The 20,570-nt window shown below is 37.0% G+C and overlaps 1 protein-coding gene across 2 annotated transcripts in view; it reads left to right on the top strand.

Moving 5' to 3' along the window:
- The window catches only part of PTPRQ (protein tyrosine phosphatase receptor type Q), a 270,501-nt gene that overhangs the window by 115,765 nt on the left and 134,166 nt on the right, over nt 1-20,570 (top strand). The window contains exons 28-35 of one of the 2 annotated variants that reach the window (XM_066368485.1): nt 375-535; nt 1,252-1,397; nt 8,389-8,557; nt 10,203-10,493; nt 10,759-11,034; nt 11,410-11,561; nt 15,647-15,788; nt 17,354-17,623. In XM_066368485.1, the coding sequence (XP_066224582.1) occupies nt 375-535; nt 1,252-1,397; nt 8,389-8,557; nt 10,203-10,493; nt 10,759-11,034; nt 11,410-11,561; nt 15,647-15,788; nt 17,354-17,623 (1,607 nt within the window). The remainder of the gene's footprint in view (nt 1-374; nt 536-1,251; nt 1,398-8,388; nt 8,558-10,202; nt 10,494-10,758; nt 11,035-11,409; nt 11,562-15,646; nt 15,789-17,353; nt 17,624-20,570) is intronic. The other variant, XM_066368486.1, reaches the window with a different exon arrangement.

Genomic DNA, 20,570 nt, shown 5'->3' with positions numbered 1-20,570 from the left:
ATAGGATTTTGCCAAGACTTAAAATAACAAATATTTGAACAACTAAAATGTTGGTATGAAAAGAAATGCTATGATTACTTTGAATATACAGTATCCCCTAGAGATTAATTAAGATCAGTCTAAGCCAACTCTAATACAAAAAGATCTTATTAACACTTGCTTGACTTACTGAATATATTTAAAAACAAATTCATTTATTGAATTATTCTGAAATTCTTTTTAGCATTTCAGGATAAGTGGTATCTTTACTCATTAGTCTGGATTGATAAATTTCTGTGCATATGTGTTTATTTTCAATGTACTTCTGCTTAAAATATTTACAATATTTAATTTAAAAGTTAATTATACAGATAATCTTTTTTATTTACTTACAGGGATAGGTCATCATTAAAAACTATTAATGTAACTGAAATGTCATTGGAGTTTTCAGATTTGGAATATAATGTTGAATATAGTGCATATGTAACGGCTAGTACCAGATTTGGTGATGGAAAAAAAAGTAGCAATATCATTAACTTTCAAACACCTGAGGGAGGTAAGTTGTTATCTATACAAGCTAAGTAGAATATCCCACCTATATAAAATAAGTGTTAAACATAAATATGTATTATAAAACCTACTATCTATCAATGATTGGATGCAAAATTGCTTTTTGGTCACTTCCTAGCTGTGTGATATTGGTAAAGTTAGTTACTATTTCTGTGTCTCCATTTACTATCTGTATTATGGAAGCAATACAGTATCTACTTCACAAGGTTCTATGAGGATTAAATGAGTTGATATTGTAAATGCACTCAGCACAGAACTGAATACTTAGTAAGCATTCTGTGTGTTTTCAAATGAAACAAAATAAAATGCATAAAATTGGCTCTTTGCCTTTCTCTTCTATTTTTCAATTTTAAAATTCTAAGTTAAAATTTTATATTATGTATTCTATACTAGAAACTTGTGATAGCATTGTTCTTAAATGCAAAGCAGTAGACATATTAGAGCTAAGATAGTGTTTTGTGTATAAGAAATTCACCTTTTCTCCACTTGAATATTGCTATAGTGCTAGAGGGACTACCTAATAAGCCTTACGGATTTCATTTCTGACTTGTAATTAGATATTATTCCAATTTAAGGGTTTTTTTTTAAGTTTTTTTTTAAAAAAAACAATTATCAATTGTCAAAGGCAGGTAAGATTTAGAACATTTCAGATATTATTTGAAGCCACCGTTCAGATTTTTTTTGTAATTGCTTTTTATATAGCACCGAGTGATCCTCCCAAAGATGTTCATTATGCAAATATCAGTTCTTCATCAATAATTCTCTTTTGGACGCCTCCTTTGAAACCTAATGGGATTATACAATATTATTCTGTTTATTACAGAAATACTTCAGGTACTTTTGTACAGGTAAGACCCGAGTTTTCTCCTAGTTCTGTTTTTTTTCTTCTCATGTCTAAATTTCATTCTGGAATGTAAAACTCTTTTTAAATTTAATTAAAGTGTAGTTGAGATACAATATTATATTAGTTTCAGGTGTACAATATAGTGAGATTTCACATTTGTATTCCTTATAAAGTGATCGCCACAAAAAGTCCAGTATGATCTATCACAGTACAGAGTTACTGAGTGTAAAGCCAGGAGGCACAGTCAGGGCCACTATCACAGCAGCCCGGCCCATGCAGGTTCGCATTGGATTCGGACAGTCGGTAAAGAAACCACGGAGCCAAAAACTGATGGGCCATGACCTTTAATCCTACCTTGCACCCGGCGGGCAAGTAAAAAATACACACTGGGCTCCAAAACCCAGTCACATTCAGTGCTCACAAAGCCACTGACTTATCCGAGTTTCCTAGAATCAAAGGTTTCTAGCTCCTCAGACTTATTCTCCTCTGTTCCCCATCTCCGTCCTTATCCCAAATACAAACTCTACACAAACTGGCATCTCACTCAGCACTTCACCATCTTGGCTGCTTCTCCTGGCCTCCTCCACGTGGCCTTTCTCTGCTCTCTCTTCTAATGATAATCTCAGGAACCAAGAAGCAAACTCCCGCTCCGTTCCCATTTTATAGTGTAGAAATCTAAACACTTAATCCAATATACATAACAGGGAAGTCTCTAATACAAAGTCACTTCTCTGAGGCATGATAGGATTGTACCACCTTACACCAAAAAGGGTAGGAAAGGCTTAATCCCAAAACCAAGCCCCAGGCTACAAGGATTCTGCCTGCCTTTAGCCCACCCCAACACACATTAATACCACCTGGGCAACGGCCTCTTTAACAAAGTGAGCATAATACATTTTATCTGCCCAACAATCCACCCCTATGCTCACTTTACTACCCACAATTTACATCACCAGCATTCCTGTGCAAGGAAATTAGAACATTACACAGATTACAACAGCAAAAATCATACAGTTCAACAATTACAAAGGTACATTTCACCAGTCTCTGAGCACTTAGCCCAAAACGCAAAATGTCCTCGGTCTTCTTTCTAGCCACGGGAAAAGCTTCCCGGGGTAGGGGAGTGCTTCCAGCAAAGCCACCCCCCACCCCCATCAGGGTATTTTACATTGTCCAAAATCCGTAATCCGAAAGTCCATCCAACAAAGGAGCCAATGCCCACTCCGGTCGTAGTCCAGGAAATCAGTCCACGCACGTGGGTCATCAGCCACCCCCCTCATTCCTGCCATCCTGGCAGGTTTCACACTGTCCCAAAGAGGGGCACGTGGCAATGGCAGTCAGCATTTCCATCTTTGCTCCGGAAAGCATGTCCAGCCCTATGTCCCAAAATCGCAGACCTACCAGGGCCGTAGTAGTTGCTCCTTCCAGCTGGGCTTCCACCTTCCGGAGACTGCGGATTGCAACTCCGGCCCAATTCTCCTCATCCTCCAAAGAGGGACTGAAAACACCAGCTCCGGCTGCCGGGCTTGAGCCTCCATCTGCCGCCGCCTTCTGCTCCACAGACCTTGCAGCTCCGGACCTGGCCTCAGCTTCAGCCTCAGCCTCGGCCTCCTGCCGCTGCTGGCTCTCCGCAACATCCAGGGCAAGCTGCAACTCACGAACCTCTGAATCCTCCTCCAGCATTTGCTCCATTTCCAGGCGAATCTCGAACACCTGGTTGGCCTCCTCCTCCAGCATTTCCTCCAGCTCCAGGGTCAGCATCGGTTTCTCCTGCGTTTGCTCCATCTCCTTCCACTGCTTGGTAGGCAGGTCCTGGGCAGCCTCTTTCACAGAGCTCTCAGTTTCCTCACGCATGGCTGTAAAAGTCAGCCAGCCTACGATCCCCAAAAGGACAGCCATGGGGAACCCTAACACTAGCCAGTCCTCTACTGCACTGCTCAAAGGCTCCTTGCCGACCTGTATCGAATCCTGCCACAGACTACGCCAAATGTAAAGCCAGGAGGCACAGTCAGGGCCACTATCACAGCAGCCCGGCCCATGCAGGTTCGCATTGGATTCGGACAGTCGGTAAAGAAACCACGGAGCCAAAAACTGATGGGCCATGACCTTTAATCCTACCTTGCACCCGGCGGGCAAGTAAAAAATACACACTGGGCTCCAAAACCCAGTCACATTCAGTGCTCACAAAGCCACTGACTTATCCGAGTTTCCTAGAATCAAAGGTTTCTAGCTCCTCAGACTTATTCTCCTCTGTTCCCCATCTCCGTCCTTATCCCAAATACAAACTCTACACAAACTGGCATCTCACTCAGCACTTCACCATCTTGGCTGCTTCTCCTGGCCTCCTCCACGTGGCCTTTCTCTGCTCTCTCTTCTAATGATAATCTCAGGAACCAAGAAGCAAACTCCCGCTCCGTTCCCATTTTATAGTGTAGAAATCCAAACACTTAATCCAATATACATAACAGGGAAGTCTCTAATACAAAGTCACTTCTCTGAGGCATGATAGGATTGTACCACCTTACACCAAAAAGGGTAGGAAAGGCTTAATCCCAAAACCAAGCCCCAGGCTACAAGGATTCTGCCTGCCTTTAGCCCACCCCAACACACATTAATACCACCTGGGCAACGGCCTCTTTAACAAAGTGAGCATAATACATTTTATCTGCCCAACACTGAGCTATTACTGACTGTATTCCCTCTGCTGCACTTTCCATCCCTGTGAATCCCCTTGTTCTTTATTTGCATCTTTCAGTTTTGTTGATAATATGGACTGGGCATGGTATAAAAAATTATTTATTTTACATTGATAATTACATGTAGACATTTTGTACAACTCCCATTGACATAGAAAAACATTGTGGAGAAATGTCAGATACACACACATGCATTTCTGTATCAGCTTCAAAGGTATTATCAGCGATGAAGCTGCCACTTATTACAAATTCTGTGCATAAATATAGCCCTCAATTCCATTCTTCCAAGAAGTGTTCTGTAAAGAGTGGATGGTTCATTTACCCTCAATTATTTCTCAACTAAAAAATATTCCTTTTATTTGTGTACAGTAGAAATACTTTTCATGTTTGGATGTATTTGTGTGTTTTTCTTCATTTAAAAAAATGTTTTCAATTGTTAGCAGGAAAGGTTATCACTATTATTATTATTATCAGATATAATGAAAATTAGAAATGTAATATGCAAGGTACTAGGGTCACACAGTTTGCAGATGGACATTTCTGGGATGTGATGATGATAGTTATGAAAATAGCTAAAATGCATTTTGTTTAGAGAAATATTTTTTAATTTTTCAGGAAAATTTCTCTAAACTAAATATTTTACAGAACTAATGTATATTAAAAGAATAAAATTGAAACAGTTGTGACTGAATCAAGAATGGGGAAAGTTGGACTAAAATATGGAAAACATTAATCTAGAAAAAGTACTGCAATATACTGATATGTACCTTACTGATAAAAACTATTGAATGCATTTGGTTATGATTCTGGCCATTCTTATTTCTTTGTATCTTTTTGCGCAGGAGAATAGACACAAAGCATAGTCATTCCAAGGTGCCTGAGTTTATCTCTGACTGACAATCCAGGTTCAGTCACTAGCGTCACTCTTGGTGAACAGCAAGCTCTAGTCTAGGGCTGAAGTGTGACTTGCTGCAGTGTGTCAGTAGTAGAGTTTACTCTAATGAATGGGGTCAGAGCAGAACTTTGCAAGCTGTTTCAGGAGTGGACTGGCAGCAAATAAAAGAAAGTCCAGGGGCTAGTTTGGTTTTTACATTCTGTTCAAGGCCATCTAGAGTGGAGGCTCTCTAAGAAAGGCAGATCCTTTTTTGTTCCCCCTAGTCTGTACATCAAGCAATTTTTGGTAGACCTTTTTGTTCTGCTCTTTTTGGGGAAGATATGTGAGGATTAGTATACAATTTATTATTATTTTCTAACTACAATGTTATTTATATATTGAACAATGTCATTGTGTCATGCGGGTTATTGGAATTGCAGACTTTTCTTCCTTCACCCATTTAATAAATATTTGGCAAAGTGGCATCAGTAGTTCTGAATCTTAGCAAAGATTTGCTTCTGGTACAGTTTACTTTATGGCTTATATCTGATTCAATTTCAGTTCTCTTTGTCCACATCTAAATAATCAAGTGTAAACATCTAACTCTGATTTCAACACAATCTTATGAACCTACTTTTTCGAACTTGGTTATATAATATGATCCCTTTTGCAATTTATCTATCTTAGAAAATGTAATCTTTTATTAAATAATCTTAAGAATGCTTTTAAGTGTGACAGCTGCAAGAGGACACAGACTAATGATGTTAAAACATTTCTCATATTGCGTGAAGTTCATCTGTGCTTTAATTTATTCCTGAAGTCAATGTTAAATATAGCATCAAAATCTTCACTATTTAATTTTCTATTTGGGAGTTAAAGAATAGAAGAAATCCTTAAAAATAAAAGTTATATAGCAGAATAAGTAACTTTTTGTCTTCTGCTTTCTTTTCCTCCCCCTTCTCACCAAAATTTGTAGAATAGCACACACGTGGCACATCAAATTTGGCTTTTTATTCCTGGTATCTTGTACCTGTCTTAGGCTCCCTTATGCCGTAAGAACTTGAAGAAAAGGGTCATGTGACACTTATCTTTCCATCTCCTGAAGTTCTCTGGTATTAAATCATATGTAGGTTTAATGCTCAATAAATATTTTAATTGAAAGAACATAATTATTTTAATAGACTAACATTATTTTCAGTACTTATTGGTAATTTTGGAGTACTTGAGTTTGTAGTGATCTTCGCTTTTTATTTTGGGGAATTTAATCTTTCTTCTGCAACTTGGGCAATCCATCCTATTCTTCCTTCAGTTGTTGCATGTGTGTTTTGTATAATGTATTAATGCTTCAACATTTTAACTTTTACCCACGTATGTTATGTCTCCTCAGTGTGCCTGACTTAGTCTTATTATATTATAAAGTGCAAAATAAGTACTGGCTGATTAACCAAATTTGAAAAGTTTTTAATAAATACCTTCTGACTGCATTTATATATACAAGAGAGTAAATCTTTATTAGATACTTTGAACCACACGATGCTTTTTTTCTAAAAATAAATAGATGAATGAAATAATCTAGATAATTGATCTAATTCTAAATTTGTTACATATCTGTGCATGTCTTGCATGTCTATGCACACTCCACATGAGTGACTTTTGGCTAATTCAAAATAATTTGTTACTTAAATGTCATCAAGGTAATAGGTAATCAGAATAAATTCTTTAACGAAGAAAAACTAAAAGTCACACCAAGAAGCTACATTACTATTTTTTTTTTTTTTGTATTTTTCTGAAGTTCGAAATGGGGAGGCAGTCAGACAGACTCCTGCATGCACCCAACCAGGATCCACCCGGCACGCCCACCAAGGGGCGATGCTCTGCCCATCTGGGGCGTTGCTCTGTTGCAACCAGAGCCATTCTAGCGCCTGAAGCAGAGGCCATAGAGCCATCCTCAGCGCCCGGGCCAACTTTGCTCTAATGGAGCCTCAGCTGCGGGAGGGGAAGAGAGAGACAGAGAGGAAGGAGAGGGGTAGGGGTGGAAAGCAGATGGGCGCTTCTCCTGTGTGCCCTGGCTGGGAATCGAACCCGGGACTCCTGCACGCCAGGCCGACACTCTACCACTGAGCCAACCGGCCAGGGCAAGAAGCTACAGTAATATTTTTTTTGCTACATTAATATTTTATGTGATACTTTACATAAGCCTGTTATTCCATGTGTAAAGTAGACATGTTAGAAGATATTAAAGTTCACAGATTATATTTTGTGTGGTTGTTATATTATTTTAACTTGTCCATTTCTAAATAAATCACCGCAAAATTGAAATATATCTTTTATTAAACTAATTCTCTACCCCTCCCCAATATTGGCAAAAGAACCACAAAAACTTGCTGAATTTAATTTGTTGATACTTTGTAAAATCATCCTAATGATAAATTTTAGTCAAATTGATTATTCAATTTTATTAATTTCAATTAACTAATAACCATTTATTGGTTTTTTATTATATGCCAGACATGGTTTTAATTGCTTTCTGTGCTTCATTTAATCTAATCCTCTAAAGCTCTCTGTGAAGTAGAAATGATTATTTTTATTTTATAGTTGAAGAGGAGAAGCTTTGAGTTTAGATGATTTTCCAGAGGTACCCTGCCAGAACTGAATGCAGGTTTATGTAGACTGGATGATTTAGATGGATAGTATTATAAAATCATTCACAGTAATTGCCAAGTCTTTTTAACAGTTTGTTTTTCTTTATTTTAAAATTTATTTTGTTTGACAGTATGTCTTGTGTTTAATATATGCTCAGACAGAAAATGATTGCATAAATTTCCTAATAATTCAAAAAATGCCTTGGGACAAATATAACTAGGAGTCAGGCCAGATAATTATAAAATGTCTCTTACTCTGCATATAGGAAAGTGCATCAAACTGCCTTCCCATTCTCTCCATGGTTGTGGAAAAGAACTCATTAAAGATGAATAATTATATCCAGAGGAGTTAATAGAAATAGGTGAACACTTTCACAATTTCTTCATCTTTAACAGGAAGGAAAAAATTAAATTTCATGATATTCTCAAACTTCTTTAAATATGTAGTTCACGTTCTGAAAAATACTTGAATGTTTCATAGGAAAACTAACACTGTGAGCACAGTTGTAACATTTTCAGTTGGCCATTGGGCCTTCTCCATTGCTGGGCATTTTTATTCTTTGCTAGTGTATATGTTGATTTTGTAGTAAAAAAATACTACCATCTATTCCCCTTTTAGTATAAACATATTCCCAGTTTAATTATTGCAATAAAATGTTCTATGTTGATTTTCTTCAAAGATGAACATATTAAAATAATGAGGCAATCAATTCATAAATAATTATTTTGAAATGTTCATGTATACTAAAACTATACTCTGAACACAATATGTTTATTTTTCAGAATTTTACACTCCATGAAGTCACCAATGACTTTGACAATATGACCGTATCTGCAATAATAGATAAACTGGCAATATTCAGCTACTATACATTTTGGGTAACAGCAAGTACTTCAGTTGGAAATGGGAATAAAAGCAGTGGCATAGTTCAAGTATACACAGATCAAGACAGTATGTAATTGAAATGTATTTACTAATTTTTAATAGGATTAATTTAAAATTTTATTATTTTACAATACTTTTCTATTTGTATGTATCAGTAGTGAAATCTACATTTTATTTAGGCATATTTAACTAGTCATTATTGAAGTTTGAAAATCCATTTAACATAGCTATTAAACTATTAAATAACAACCTTTTCTCTTCAAAAAATTATCATCTATTCATGAAAATTGTGTTGCTGTTATTTCTTCAAAAGATGCCACAGCCATCCGTTAATGGGCATGAAAAATACTGTTGTGCACATGGGCGGATTTTATAATAGCTTATCCATCTGCTTTAGGAACTACATTTTTTTTCCTCCAGCCACTTGTTTTGTTTCAGTCTTTGAATCCACATAGGACCGTACAAAACATCTTTGTTCTTATTGTACTTGTGACTAATATACCCAGAATCTCTCTTTTTTTTTTAACCCGAGAAGTTTCTTGTTATATGGCTTTTGCAGAATCTTGTTTGTGCTAAGCATCCAGAAAACTATAACTGCAACTCTTGATTTTTTTTTTTAGGTTTCAACTTTGAGAATATAGTGATGCATAGATTATTGCCTATTCTTCTGGTTGTTACTTTTGTCCATTTTAATATTATTTTGTATTAGTTTCAGGTGTACAGCGTAGGTTAGACAATCATATATCTTATAAAGTGTTCCCTCCAATATTTCAAGTTTCTATCTGGCACTCTATGTAGTTATTACAATATCATTGACTATATTTCTTATGCTGTACTTTACATCTCCATGTCTATTTTGTAACTACCAATTTGTACTTCCTATTCCCTTTATCCTTTCCATCCGGTCCTCCAACCCTACCTTGTCCGCTTTTTTTTTTAAAAGACTATTCTCTTATTGAGAAATGATATTGACTGATACTTCTGCTGAGAGTAAAATGCCATGGTTATTATCTAAAGATTATAAATTGACAGATGCTATGTATGTGAGGAGTGAATACTCTTCTTGTTGGAACAATCTTTTAAATAGTTCATGAGTTTACCAAAAGAATAAAATATGATAAAATATATGGAAATGTATGTTTATAGAGTCTTTAACAAAGTGTTTTAGTGCAATATGTGGTCAATATCATTTCAGGCATTCTTTAAATATAGATTTCTCCCAAAATTTTTACCAGCTTATAACCTTTTATGAGTTATTATAGCACCATGAATAATAAACATGTCCTGTACTAAGAAGTCCTAGATGACCTTGTATGTACAATAAGGATAATATTTAGAAGATAGAAACAGAAAATATTTTATGGATAATATACATTATTACATTTAAATATATGCTATACATACACACATGTATGTGTATATATACACTCATAATCTCCATGCTGTAAGAAAGACAAGCCAAGAGAATAGCATAGAAAACAGTTCTTACACATATTAAATGTGTGAGATGACAGGTTTTATTTTGAATGATTTTTAACATTATTTAGAAGCGACTTTATAATAGGTGATGTTTACTGTGTCCTCATGTAAATAATTTAAGAACTGATGATATAATCGCTGCGATTTCAACAGTTATCCTCAGTTTGTGAATTTACTCAAATTTATTTAGGGTGACTGATAATTTTTATATTTTGCACATTACCTGTCATAGTACCTGAAGGGCCTGTTGGAAACCTGACTTATGAGTCCATTTCATCAACCGCAATAAATGTAAGCTGGGGCCCACCATCTCAACCAAACGGTGTAGTCTTCTACTATGTTTCTCTGAGCTTACAGCAGACTCCTCGCCACGTAAGACATCCTCTAGTTACGTATGAGACAAGCATGTATTTTGATAATCTGGAAAAATACACTGATTATATATTAAAAATCACTCCATCAACAGAAAAGGGATACTCTGATACCTATACTGCCCAGCTACACATCAAAACTGAAGAAGATGGTAGGCTGGATCCTTTTATTGACTATTAAGCAGATTGTTAGTATTTTTTAAAAATTTATATTGCTTTCTGATAGAAAACATTGTTCTTATAATTATGTAGAATATCTGTTCTAAAGTAACAAATCTTTCAATAAACACAAGCTCTAAATTTCCGAAAATTAAAAAATAATTATATGCTATTAAAATGAAGTCCCATTATTATTAAAGCCTCTTTTTGATGCTAATTCACTTTTGTTTCATTTAATATTCTTTTTTTCTTTTATAGTCCCAGAAACTTCACCAATAATCAACACTTTTAAAAACCTTTCCTCTACCTCAGTTCTCTTATCATGGGATCCCCCAGTAAAACCAAATGGTGCAATAATAAGTTATGACTTAACTTTACAAGGACCAAATGAAAATTATTCTTTCATTACTTCTGATAACTATATAATATTGGAGGAGCTTTCACCATTTACATTATATAGTATCTTTGCTGCCGCAAGAACTAGAAAAGGACTCGGTCCTCCCAGTGTTCTTTTCTTTTACACAGACGAGTCAGGTAAGCCCGACTTCCTGTTTCTTGCAATGATGCACGATTGCAGCACTTTCTCTCTCTTTTGAAAGGAACCGCATGGAAAAGGGGAGGATAACTTGAATGTCTGTTTGTAACAGGTTGACAACTATTCATCTTTGCTGGACTTTTTTCTTTTTTAAAAAAAAATTTGAGATTCAGAACCAAGTGTTCTGTTTAAAGCTACTTTGGAACTACTGAGTTCCAGGATGGAAACATAGTTACTCATGCTATGTATTTCTGAAATTAAAATATGACCATTTTATAAATCTTTCTTAATTGGTGTCTTCAGGAAGCTACAGTCACGATGCTATTTTTATGTTAAAATTATGAATGTAAGTTTTATAATGTGTTTTCCTACAGTGCCTTTAGTACCTCCTCAAAATTTGACTTTAATCAACTACACTTCAGACTCTGTATGGCTGAGATGGAGCCCGAGTCCTGTTCCAGGCGGTATTGTTAAAGTATATAGTTTTAAAATTCATGAACATGAAACTGATACTATATTTTATAAGGTACGTTGATTATGACAGTATATTTTTATTTCAAAAATTCATAAATTGAATTAAAACTTTTGACAAGTAGGGGGAAAATGGACAGCTTTAAATGAGTCAAGGACCCTCTTTTAAGAAACCTTTTTTGTTTCCTACCATTTAAGGATGCTTGTGGAGATCACAGAAAACATTTGCCAAATAGAGAAGCTGAAGGGTGTAGAATGATTTATGTAGAATTTCTAATTTCTACATGTCCACATTCTAAGAGATAATTGCACCATTTTGTGAATGCTGAAAAGTATACAGTAAAATATTTTTCAGACTAAAACCTGTCATTATCTTAAACGTAATATATTTCTATTTGTTATTAAAAGAAGTGCCAAGCTTATGGTTTTAATCTTTTCAGAAAAGTGTTTTTACTGGACTTCTGGTAATCTTCCCTGATAACATATAATCCCACACTAATTGGTCTTTTAAATATATCCTTATCCTTTACTTTCAACACAAATTAGTTTGCAACACTAAACACCCTTTTCCTCCTCCATGTTTAGGTTTCAGAGTCAATGAAAAAGACCCAAAGAACTGATGTAGCAAAGGGCATCAAATATACTTCTATGATTTCTAACATTTAATTGCCAAAACATGTTATAATATGTGGCATTTACTTAAAAAGTGTCATTGTTTTTCCCCCAAAAGGCAAATTGAAGCACCAGAATGCCCTTATTTACTTACACAAAGAAGAGTGCAAAAAACTGCAATAAACATTGTTCCCAATGTTGTTAATATGCATTTGAATATATTACTGATGATATATCATTTTTATAGCATATGTAGCTTACAGAATGAATGGTAAAAGGATCAAAAGCTGTGATTAAGGTTATGTCATAAGAAACGATAGTGCTCTTTCCTGAAATCAAGGTGTTACTTCAAAATCTGAAATGCTGAGTAGAATTTGAATTATATTTATTAATCCATAAATGTGAAATCTCTTTCCCAAAGGTGTGAAATTATATTAATGATACTGAGTCTCTATCCCTTTAATATTTATCTCTGGTCTAATCTTAACATGTTCCCACTTTTTAACTGCTTTGGCTGCGTCGGTCACTGGGAAATAGATATCAGAGTGGATAAAGGAATCATTTTCTTAGTCATCATGTCTGAAGGATAATTGTGACTGTGTATTGGGGCGTGGACATCTATCTGTGATCTTTTCTCCTCAGAACAGCGACCTCTAGCATTGACAACATTGGCATAGTGGTAAATCAAGGGCTTTGGCATCAGATTGCCTGGTTGTAGCCCTGCCTTTAAGACTTGCTGTGCTGCATTAGATAAGTTGTGTAACCTCTTTTGGCTCAGTTTCTTCAAGTGCAAAATGGGGATTATAAAGATTCATGCCTGGCCCTGACCAGTGTCTCAGTGGATAGAGTGTCGGCCTGGTATGTGAACATCCCAGGTTCGATTCCCAGTCAGGGCACACAGGAGAAGTGAATATCTGCTTCTCTCTCCCCCTCCCCCTCTCCCTCTCTCCCTTTTCCCCTCCCATAGCTAGTGGCTCCATTGGTTCAATTGGTTCGACGTGGCCTGGGCACTGAGGATAGCTCAGTTGATTTGAGCATTGGCCCCAGATGGGGTTGCTGGGTGAATCCCAGTTGGGGTGCATGTGGGAGTCTGCTTCACTATCTCCCCTCCACTCACCTAAAAAAAATATATGCATACCTTAAAAAGTGAGGATTATAAGGGAAAATCTATAAAAAACATTTAGAAAAATCCTTGGCATGTGATAAATGTGTTAGCTATTGTTATTATTATACAAAGGTATAAAAAGGATGAAAAACATCCATCCAGCAATGTAATAGCACTAAGCCTAAAATGATATGCTATTACCTGAATATGAAAATAAGTTATATTGTTATATATTTTTTCAGACATTTCTGTTTTCTCAATAGAAATGCTGCCATTAATATTCCACTAGTAGCAAAAATATAATCTTTATACCATAAAGTATTGAGTATATCATTTTTTGGATGGAAAATGTAGTTTTTCTTTAATCTGCTACTTGTAGTTATTCTTTTTACTTCTGTTTTCTCTTCCATCAATTTTCATAATTTTGTATTCTTTCAAGTTCTTTTAAATATACTCTTGCGCCTTATTTTTTTCTTACTTAACATCTAGTTTATCTAGTTCCCTCCCTCTGTTTTGCTTTTCTCTGTAAGTGCATTTTCACATATTTCTTTTTATGTTTTCATCTAAATGGGCACTGGCCTATTGTCACAATGGTATGGTTTCTATTACTTTTAATTCTTTAATACCATATGTGGGTTTGTGTCAGCAGAATAATCCTAGGACCACTCCAAATGTTTCTGCCATCCTGGTCATCCCAGGGTGGTTCACAGTGAGATTGATAAGATCCAGGTGTGTGGGTAACTCAGAACACTCATGTGTCCTGAAGTTGCTTATTCAGTAAGAAGTTCTATTACATTACATTTAGAAATATTTCTCACTTATCTCTCCTTCTTACGACGACTATTCTTGTGTCAGTCTGTTTCCTATCCACTCTCACACTTTCTTTATGAACTTGAGTTCAGTCACTTCTCTGGGTACCAGCCCTTTCTAACCAAAATCTAAATTTACCTTCATTGCATTTAATTTCTTCTCAGTAAACAACTATTTGTAGACTTTTATCATTATTAAAATTCCTTGATGACAGGGACCATGTGTTATATATCTTTAAATATACTGGTTATCTAACAGTATGCTTTGTAAATAGTAAGTTTGAAAAAAATGAAAAGAAAGGCCCTGGCTGGGTAGCTCAGTTGGTTACAGCACCTTCCTGATGCACCATGGTTGCAGATTTGATTTCTAATCAGGGCATATACCAGAATCAACCAATGAATGAATAAATAAGTGGAACAACATACTGATCTCTCTTTCTCTCTCCCCATCTGTTTCTCTCTCTCAAATCAATAAATTAAAAAGAGAAAGGAAATAGCACTGAGCTCCTAATATATGTCAAGGACTTGTAAGAGATTAATTTAAAATATGATTCTAATTGTAAGTATCCCAAGAGTTAGTAATCTTGCTAAATTTCTGCTACTGAGATGTCAAAGTGTTTTATATTTGGTGTCAGATATAATGCAATATTCTTAAAATTACACCACACTGGAGATTTTACTCTTCATATAACCAATTAATCTTATCTACTCTCTAGGTTAGGATAATTACCTTTGAATGAAAACTTCATACTTAATGGTAAAAATTTTCTATGAAAAAACATATTCTTCATTGGGCAACTGTATTGTTTTCTTCCTTTTCTCTTTTTCCTATGGTTGTGTCAAAATAGGAAATTTAAGAGTTGTCAGGGAAAAGTCATAGTTTAAGCTTTGGAGGAGCAGAGGTTTTGTTTTAGTCACTACTATATTCCCAGTGCTTAGCATACAATAGGTGATGAGTAGATTTATTTACATAAAATGTTACTGGATATTTAAAATAAATTTAGAGGAATTCAAGAAAAGTCAAGGGTAGCCCTGGCCAGTGGTGGATAGAGCTTATGGACATCTCAGGTTCGATTTAGTTTCAGGCTATCAAAATAGCTCGGTACTTGAGCACTGGCCCAAACTAGGGTTGCTGGGTGGATCCTAGTTAGGGTGCATGTGTGAGTCTGCCTCATTAGCTCCCCTTCTTTCACCTAAAAAAAAAGACAGTAAAAAAATAAAAGAAAAAATAAAGTGTCATGGAATACCTATAATTCAGTTTTTAATTGGAGACTTTACTTTTAGCAGATTTAAAGAAAGTAATTAGTATTGTATATAACTCTGGGTAAGAATCTGGGAGGCAGAATGCAAACAAAACAGCTTTTTAAAAAATGGTAGTAATGGAAATTCTTCATGGTTGAAAGAATGTCCAGTTTATCCTTGTATCATCAGCTGAACATACCTTTTGCCACAAAAATATTTAATATTTGTTTTCTTTTAATTAAAAATACCCATGCTTATTAAATCATATGTTAAACATAGAAGGCATAACTTTGAAGTGTTAAAATATGTCTTCCGGTTACAAACAAGTGTTTGATGATGCATTGTGACTAGGAATTTCTTTCTGCTTTTCAGAATATTTCAGGGTTTCAAACTGAAGCCAAACTTGTTGGACTGGAACCAGTCAGCACCTATTCTATCAGCATATCTGCCTTCACCAAAGTTGGAAATGGCAATCAATTTAGTAATGTACTAAAATTCACAACCCAAGAATCTGGTGAGATACAGTTTTTTGAACCTAAAATATTTCATTTGTATTTAATCTTTTTTTTTTCATTCTCAGTTTATGTGATAAAATATTATTTAATAGTTCACTCAAAAGAAAGTTAAATTTCAGTGTTTTAAAGCTAGGTTCAGTCTTGTCTGTTAGCAAATGCACATACGTATATATTCACACTTTATTTTCTTTTTGAACTGAGGAAGTTGAAATAAAAGACTAGTTTAGGAACAAAGTAGGCTCTAGATATCTTTGAAAATTACCTAATTCCTAAGAACAAAAAATTTATGCCCTGATTGGTTAAATAAAAGGAAGTTTTCAACTTTAAGGATCATAGTATCAGTTGGTTGTTTTTAGCTTCAGACTTAATCAAATAGATGGTCACAAAATTTAATTTTGTAAACTAACCTTCAGTAAGTTGTCAGCTGTCTCTTTTAGCATATTTTATGACAATACTGTTACATGCTTTTGAAACCAAGGAAGCAAATATTTAGTGATATTTGATTGCTAGAGTCCTGGACCAAACTTGAAATGGTCTTTTCTTTAAATTCCACTCCTCCTGTTAAGTATTCTCCATTAGTTCTGATGCCTTCAATCTTCCAGAGGAGGAAGGATTTGTAAAGATAGAAATTTAGTCCAGGGGAGAGAACTATCAGCAAGTCACAGTTGACTTCAGGATTCTTTCAATGACTATGTTTTACATGATGACAGCAAGTTGGTTCCTTTCACTACTTGTTTGCAATCCACGAATTGACTATATGCTAATTTCCCTGTGCCATCCTCTTTTCACTGTAATGGGAAATCTATGCTAACATTAGGGGCCATTATATAATTCAACGTTTGCATGGGAAGTAGCCAGTCTCTCCAGACTGCAGTCACTCTGGTGGGCTTGGCGTGTTGGTTGCTCTTTAACCAGGTCTACCAGATAGAGTGCACCTCTGAGAAGCTGGGTCACTTCCAGGTGAATTCAGGGAAGCTCTAAGAAAAACTTGGACTGAACTATAAACTGGAACTGATTGACATCTTCCCTTCAACGATTTATCAAAAGGTACTGAAGAATCCAGTCTTCACAATTCTTCCAAATAAGCCATCTAAATATAAAGCAACCTCCCTAAATTAGCTGCATGTTTGCTCATACTGTGAGGCCCTTATGTACCATATCAGAGCAGCACCTACATCTTTGTTTTGCACAAAAAGTTTCCATAATAAAGTTTTGCTTAAACTTTTTTCTGATTAAGTGAGAGAGAGTATGTTTCACTCCCTCGCTGCCTGAACTTCATGCTATGCAGTTCCCTTTGAGGATTTGAGGAAGTGACTGTAGCATTGCCCTAGGAAAATATTAAGAAAATGATTTAGTATTGTAAGGGTTCACATAATAGCAAGGAAAATAGGTCAATTGCCATTTGATTCAGGCTTTGTAAAGAACTTCCTGAGCACAAATGGAAGGATTGATAGGTTAAACTTTTATTGTCTCTACTAAACATGATTTATTTAGCAATCACCTAATTAAGTGATTTATCTACTGCATGTGTATGAATTTTAACTTTGAGCATTTATTTCTTAAGTTCCAGAGGTTGTCCAGAACATACAGTGTGTGGCATCCAGCTGGCAGTCTGCTGTGGTGAGGTGGGATCCACCCAGAAAGGCCAATGGGATTATTACACATTATATGATAAGAGTTGAAAGGAATTCTACAAAAGTCTCTCCCCGAGATCACATGTATGCTTTCATGAAACTTCTTGCCAATACCTCATATGTCTTTAAAATCACAGCTTCAACCTCAGCTGGTGAAGGTGATGAAAGCACGTGCAATGTCAGCACGCTCCCTGAAACAGGTAACTGATCCAGAAGGGTAATTTACCTGAAGGAGATAACTAGCCTGAAAAAGGCAACTATTCGTGGATTGTGTTATACTTTTGTCTTTACCTTTTGTGATCTCTCTTTTTTTTTTTTTTTTTTGTATGTTTCGAAGTGAGAAGCGAGGAGGCAGAGAAACAGACTCCCGCATATGCACGACTGGGATCCACCCAGCAAGCCCATTAGGGGGCGATGCTCCGCCCATCTGGGGCATTGCTCTGTTGCAACCTGAGTCATTCTAGCACCTGAGGCAGAGGCCATGGAGCCATCCTCAGCACCTGGGCCAACTTTGCTCCAATGGAGCCTTGGCTGCGGGAGGGGAAGAAAAAGACAGAGAGAAAGGAGAGGGGAAGGGTGGAGAAGCAGATGGGCACTTCTCCTATGTGCTCTGGCCGGAAATTGAACCCGGGACTTCCACACACCGGGCTGACGGCCAGGGCCACCTCTTCTGATCTTCATAGCACATTTATTTAAAGCTATGAAAGAAATATTAAAAAATGCAAAACATACATTTTTATCCCATGTGTTACCAGAATCCCAGGTGTATTGTATCTTTACCCCTCTTTACAACATTGGGAGATTGAAAGGAGATAAAAAGAGAGAAAATCTGCTTTATTGTGTTTCCACAAATGCCAATTTTTTTTCTATTCAAACTCCAAACTTACTTAATTTTGCCTTATCATAATTTAAAATAGAGAATGAACATGTAAACTTTTAGATATCCCTGGTTTTTCTTCTTAATTGATTTTATGGGATTCTGGATGTTCTCCATTCTGTGGCTATATACTCACTTTCACCTATTTCCTTCCTTGTATGCCAGGCTTTATGTTTTATATTTTTTGAATGAGAATATCCAGGTCACAAAACTCTAGTATACAAAGAAAACTAATTTTCCCTAACAGTAGTCCATTTCTGTTATAATCTGCTTCATCCTCTATTGTCTCCAACATTGAACCTGCTCACAGAATAAAGACCTGATTTCTTCCTGGTAATGCCACTTCCCTGGGTGTCTTCCCTACTGGAGACTGTGGGTATTGGCGTACTTACTTAACCTTGCACATCCAGATCCTTCATCTTGGAAACATTTTAACCCTTCACTTTTTTCTGTAAACAGCGTCACTTTCTTCCCTTTTATTTCACTTTTCTACCCTTGAGGCTATAAACTGCAGAATGTTAAGACACCGGGTACCATCTCCCTGCTTTCAGCATCCTTTCCTTCTAATCCAGCGGTTCTCAACCTGTGTGTGGGTCGCGACCCCGGAGGGGGTCGAACGACCAAAACACAGGGGTCGCCTAAAGCCATCGGAAAATACATGGCTTTAGGCGACCCCTGTGTTTTATATTTTCCGATGGCTTTAGGCGACCCCTGTGTTTCGTTTTTTCCGATACTACATGGCTTTAGGTGACCCCTGTGGTTTTTTGTTTTGTTTTGTTTTTTTGTATTTTTCTGAAGCTGGAAAGGGGGGGGCAGTCAGACTCCCGCATGCGCCCAACCGGGATCCACCTGGCACGCCCACCAGGGGGCGATGCTCTGCCCACCAGGGGCGATGCTCCACCCATCCGGGGCATTGCTCTGTCGCGACCAGAGCCACTCTAGCGCCTGGGGCAGAGGCCAAGGAGCCATCCCCAGCGCCCAGGCCATCTTTTGCTCCAATGGAGCCTCGGCTGTGGGACGGGAAGAGAGAGACAGAGAGGAAGGAGAGGGGGAGGGGTGGAGAAGCAGATGGGCGCCTCTCCTGTGTGCCCTGGCCGGGAATCGAACCTGGGACTTCCGCACGCCAGGCCGACGCTCTACCACTGAGCCAACCGGCCAGGCTGAGCCAACCGGCCAGGGCCTGTGTTTTGTATTTTCCGATGGCTTTAGGTGACCCCTGCGTTTTGGTCATTCGACCCCCGCCAGGGTCGCGACCCACAGGTTGAGAACCGGTGTAATCCTTCTAATGCAGCATCGCTTCAGACTTCACTGTTCTCCCTGCCCAGCTGCAATGGCTGCACTTCACCACCTTGCTCCTGGTCCTTAGATCTCAAACCATGTCATTGTGGCTCATCTTCCAGGAGACTCCCAACTGTGACAGATTTCTACTGTTGTTTTTACCAGATTCTGGCTGATGAAGGGTGCTAGAAAAAAAAAAATAGAATGGTTCTTCTTTGTTCAGCTATAAATTCACCAAGTCTCCCCATTGCTACACAATCTTCTGTACACCTCTTCTTTACACTCCATCAGTTTTCCACAGGAAAATTCTGCTCTCGTTCTGAATGTAGTCTACTCCTTTATTATCCATATTTGATGCTATTATTCATTTTACTGCTGACTTACCCTCCATCAAATTTTACTTGTACATTTATGCCCTCAGCAATGCCGTTCCCTTCCTCCTTTCAGGAATCTGGCTGCTCAGTCTCATTTTTCCTGCAGAACATTACTTTGTCAATTTAATCTACATTTCTCTGCATTTTATCCTTTGTCCCCCCTCCTCTTGTACATGCACACACTGCCTCTCTTTCTTACACGTAAACATACACACACACACATACACACACACACACATGCACACAGAAAATTTCAACTGCGGACCAGGTTGGTATAACAACCCCAAATATAGTCAAGATAGAATTATGTATGTTGCGTAAATTCTTCTTTTCTTTCTTACTTTTCTATGCCTGTTCTTTATAATCAGTTGGACACTACACTTCATATTTTCATGTGACATTTTTCTCCCATCTCTCCTACATATAACTGTATTTTATCACTCCAATCACTGCCATGGCTCTGCAGTCTTCCCCTTCTCCAGCTTGACTGCCCCCGTCTAATTTCCGACCTGTGCTGCTTCCTGTAATAATACCCTCAAGTAGCCTTATTGCCCGTACTCATCCAGACTGCCCATCAGCCTCATCTTTCTAACACTTACTCTGATTAAATTGGCTCCA

This window comes from Saccopteryx leptura, chromosome 2 (assembly GCF_036850995.1).
Source record: "Saccopteryx leptura isolate mSacLep1 chromosome 2, mSacLep1_pri_phased_curated, whole genome shotgun sequence".
In the NCBI taxonomy this organism is placed as follows: Eukaryota; Metazoa; Chordata; class Mammalia; order Chiroptera; family Emballonuridae; genus Saccopteryx; species Saccopteryx leptura.
The sequence above is the reverse complement of the archived record's forward strand: the minus strand, read 5'-3'. Positions and strand labels throughout refer to the sequence as shown.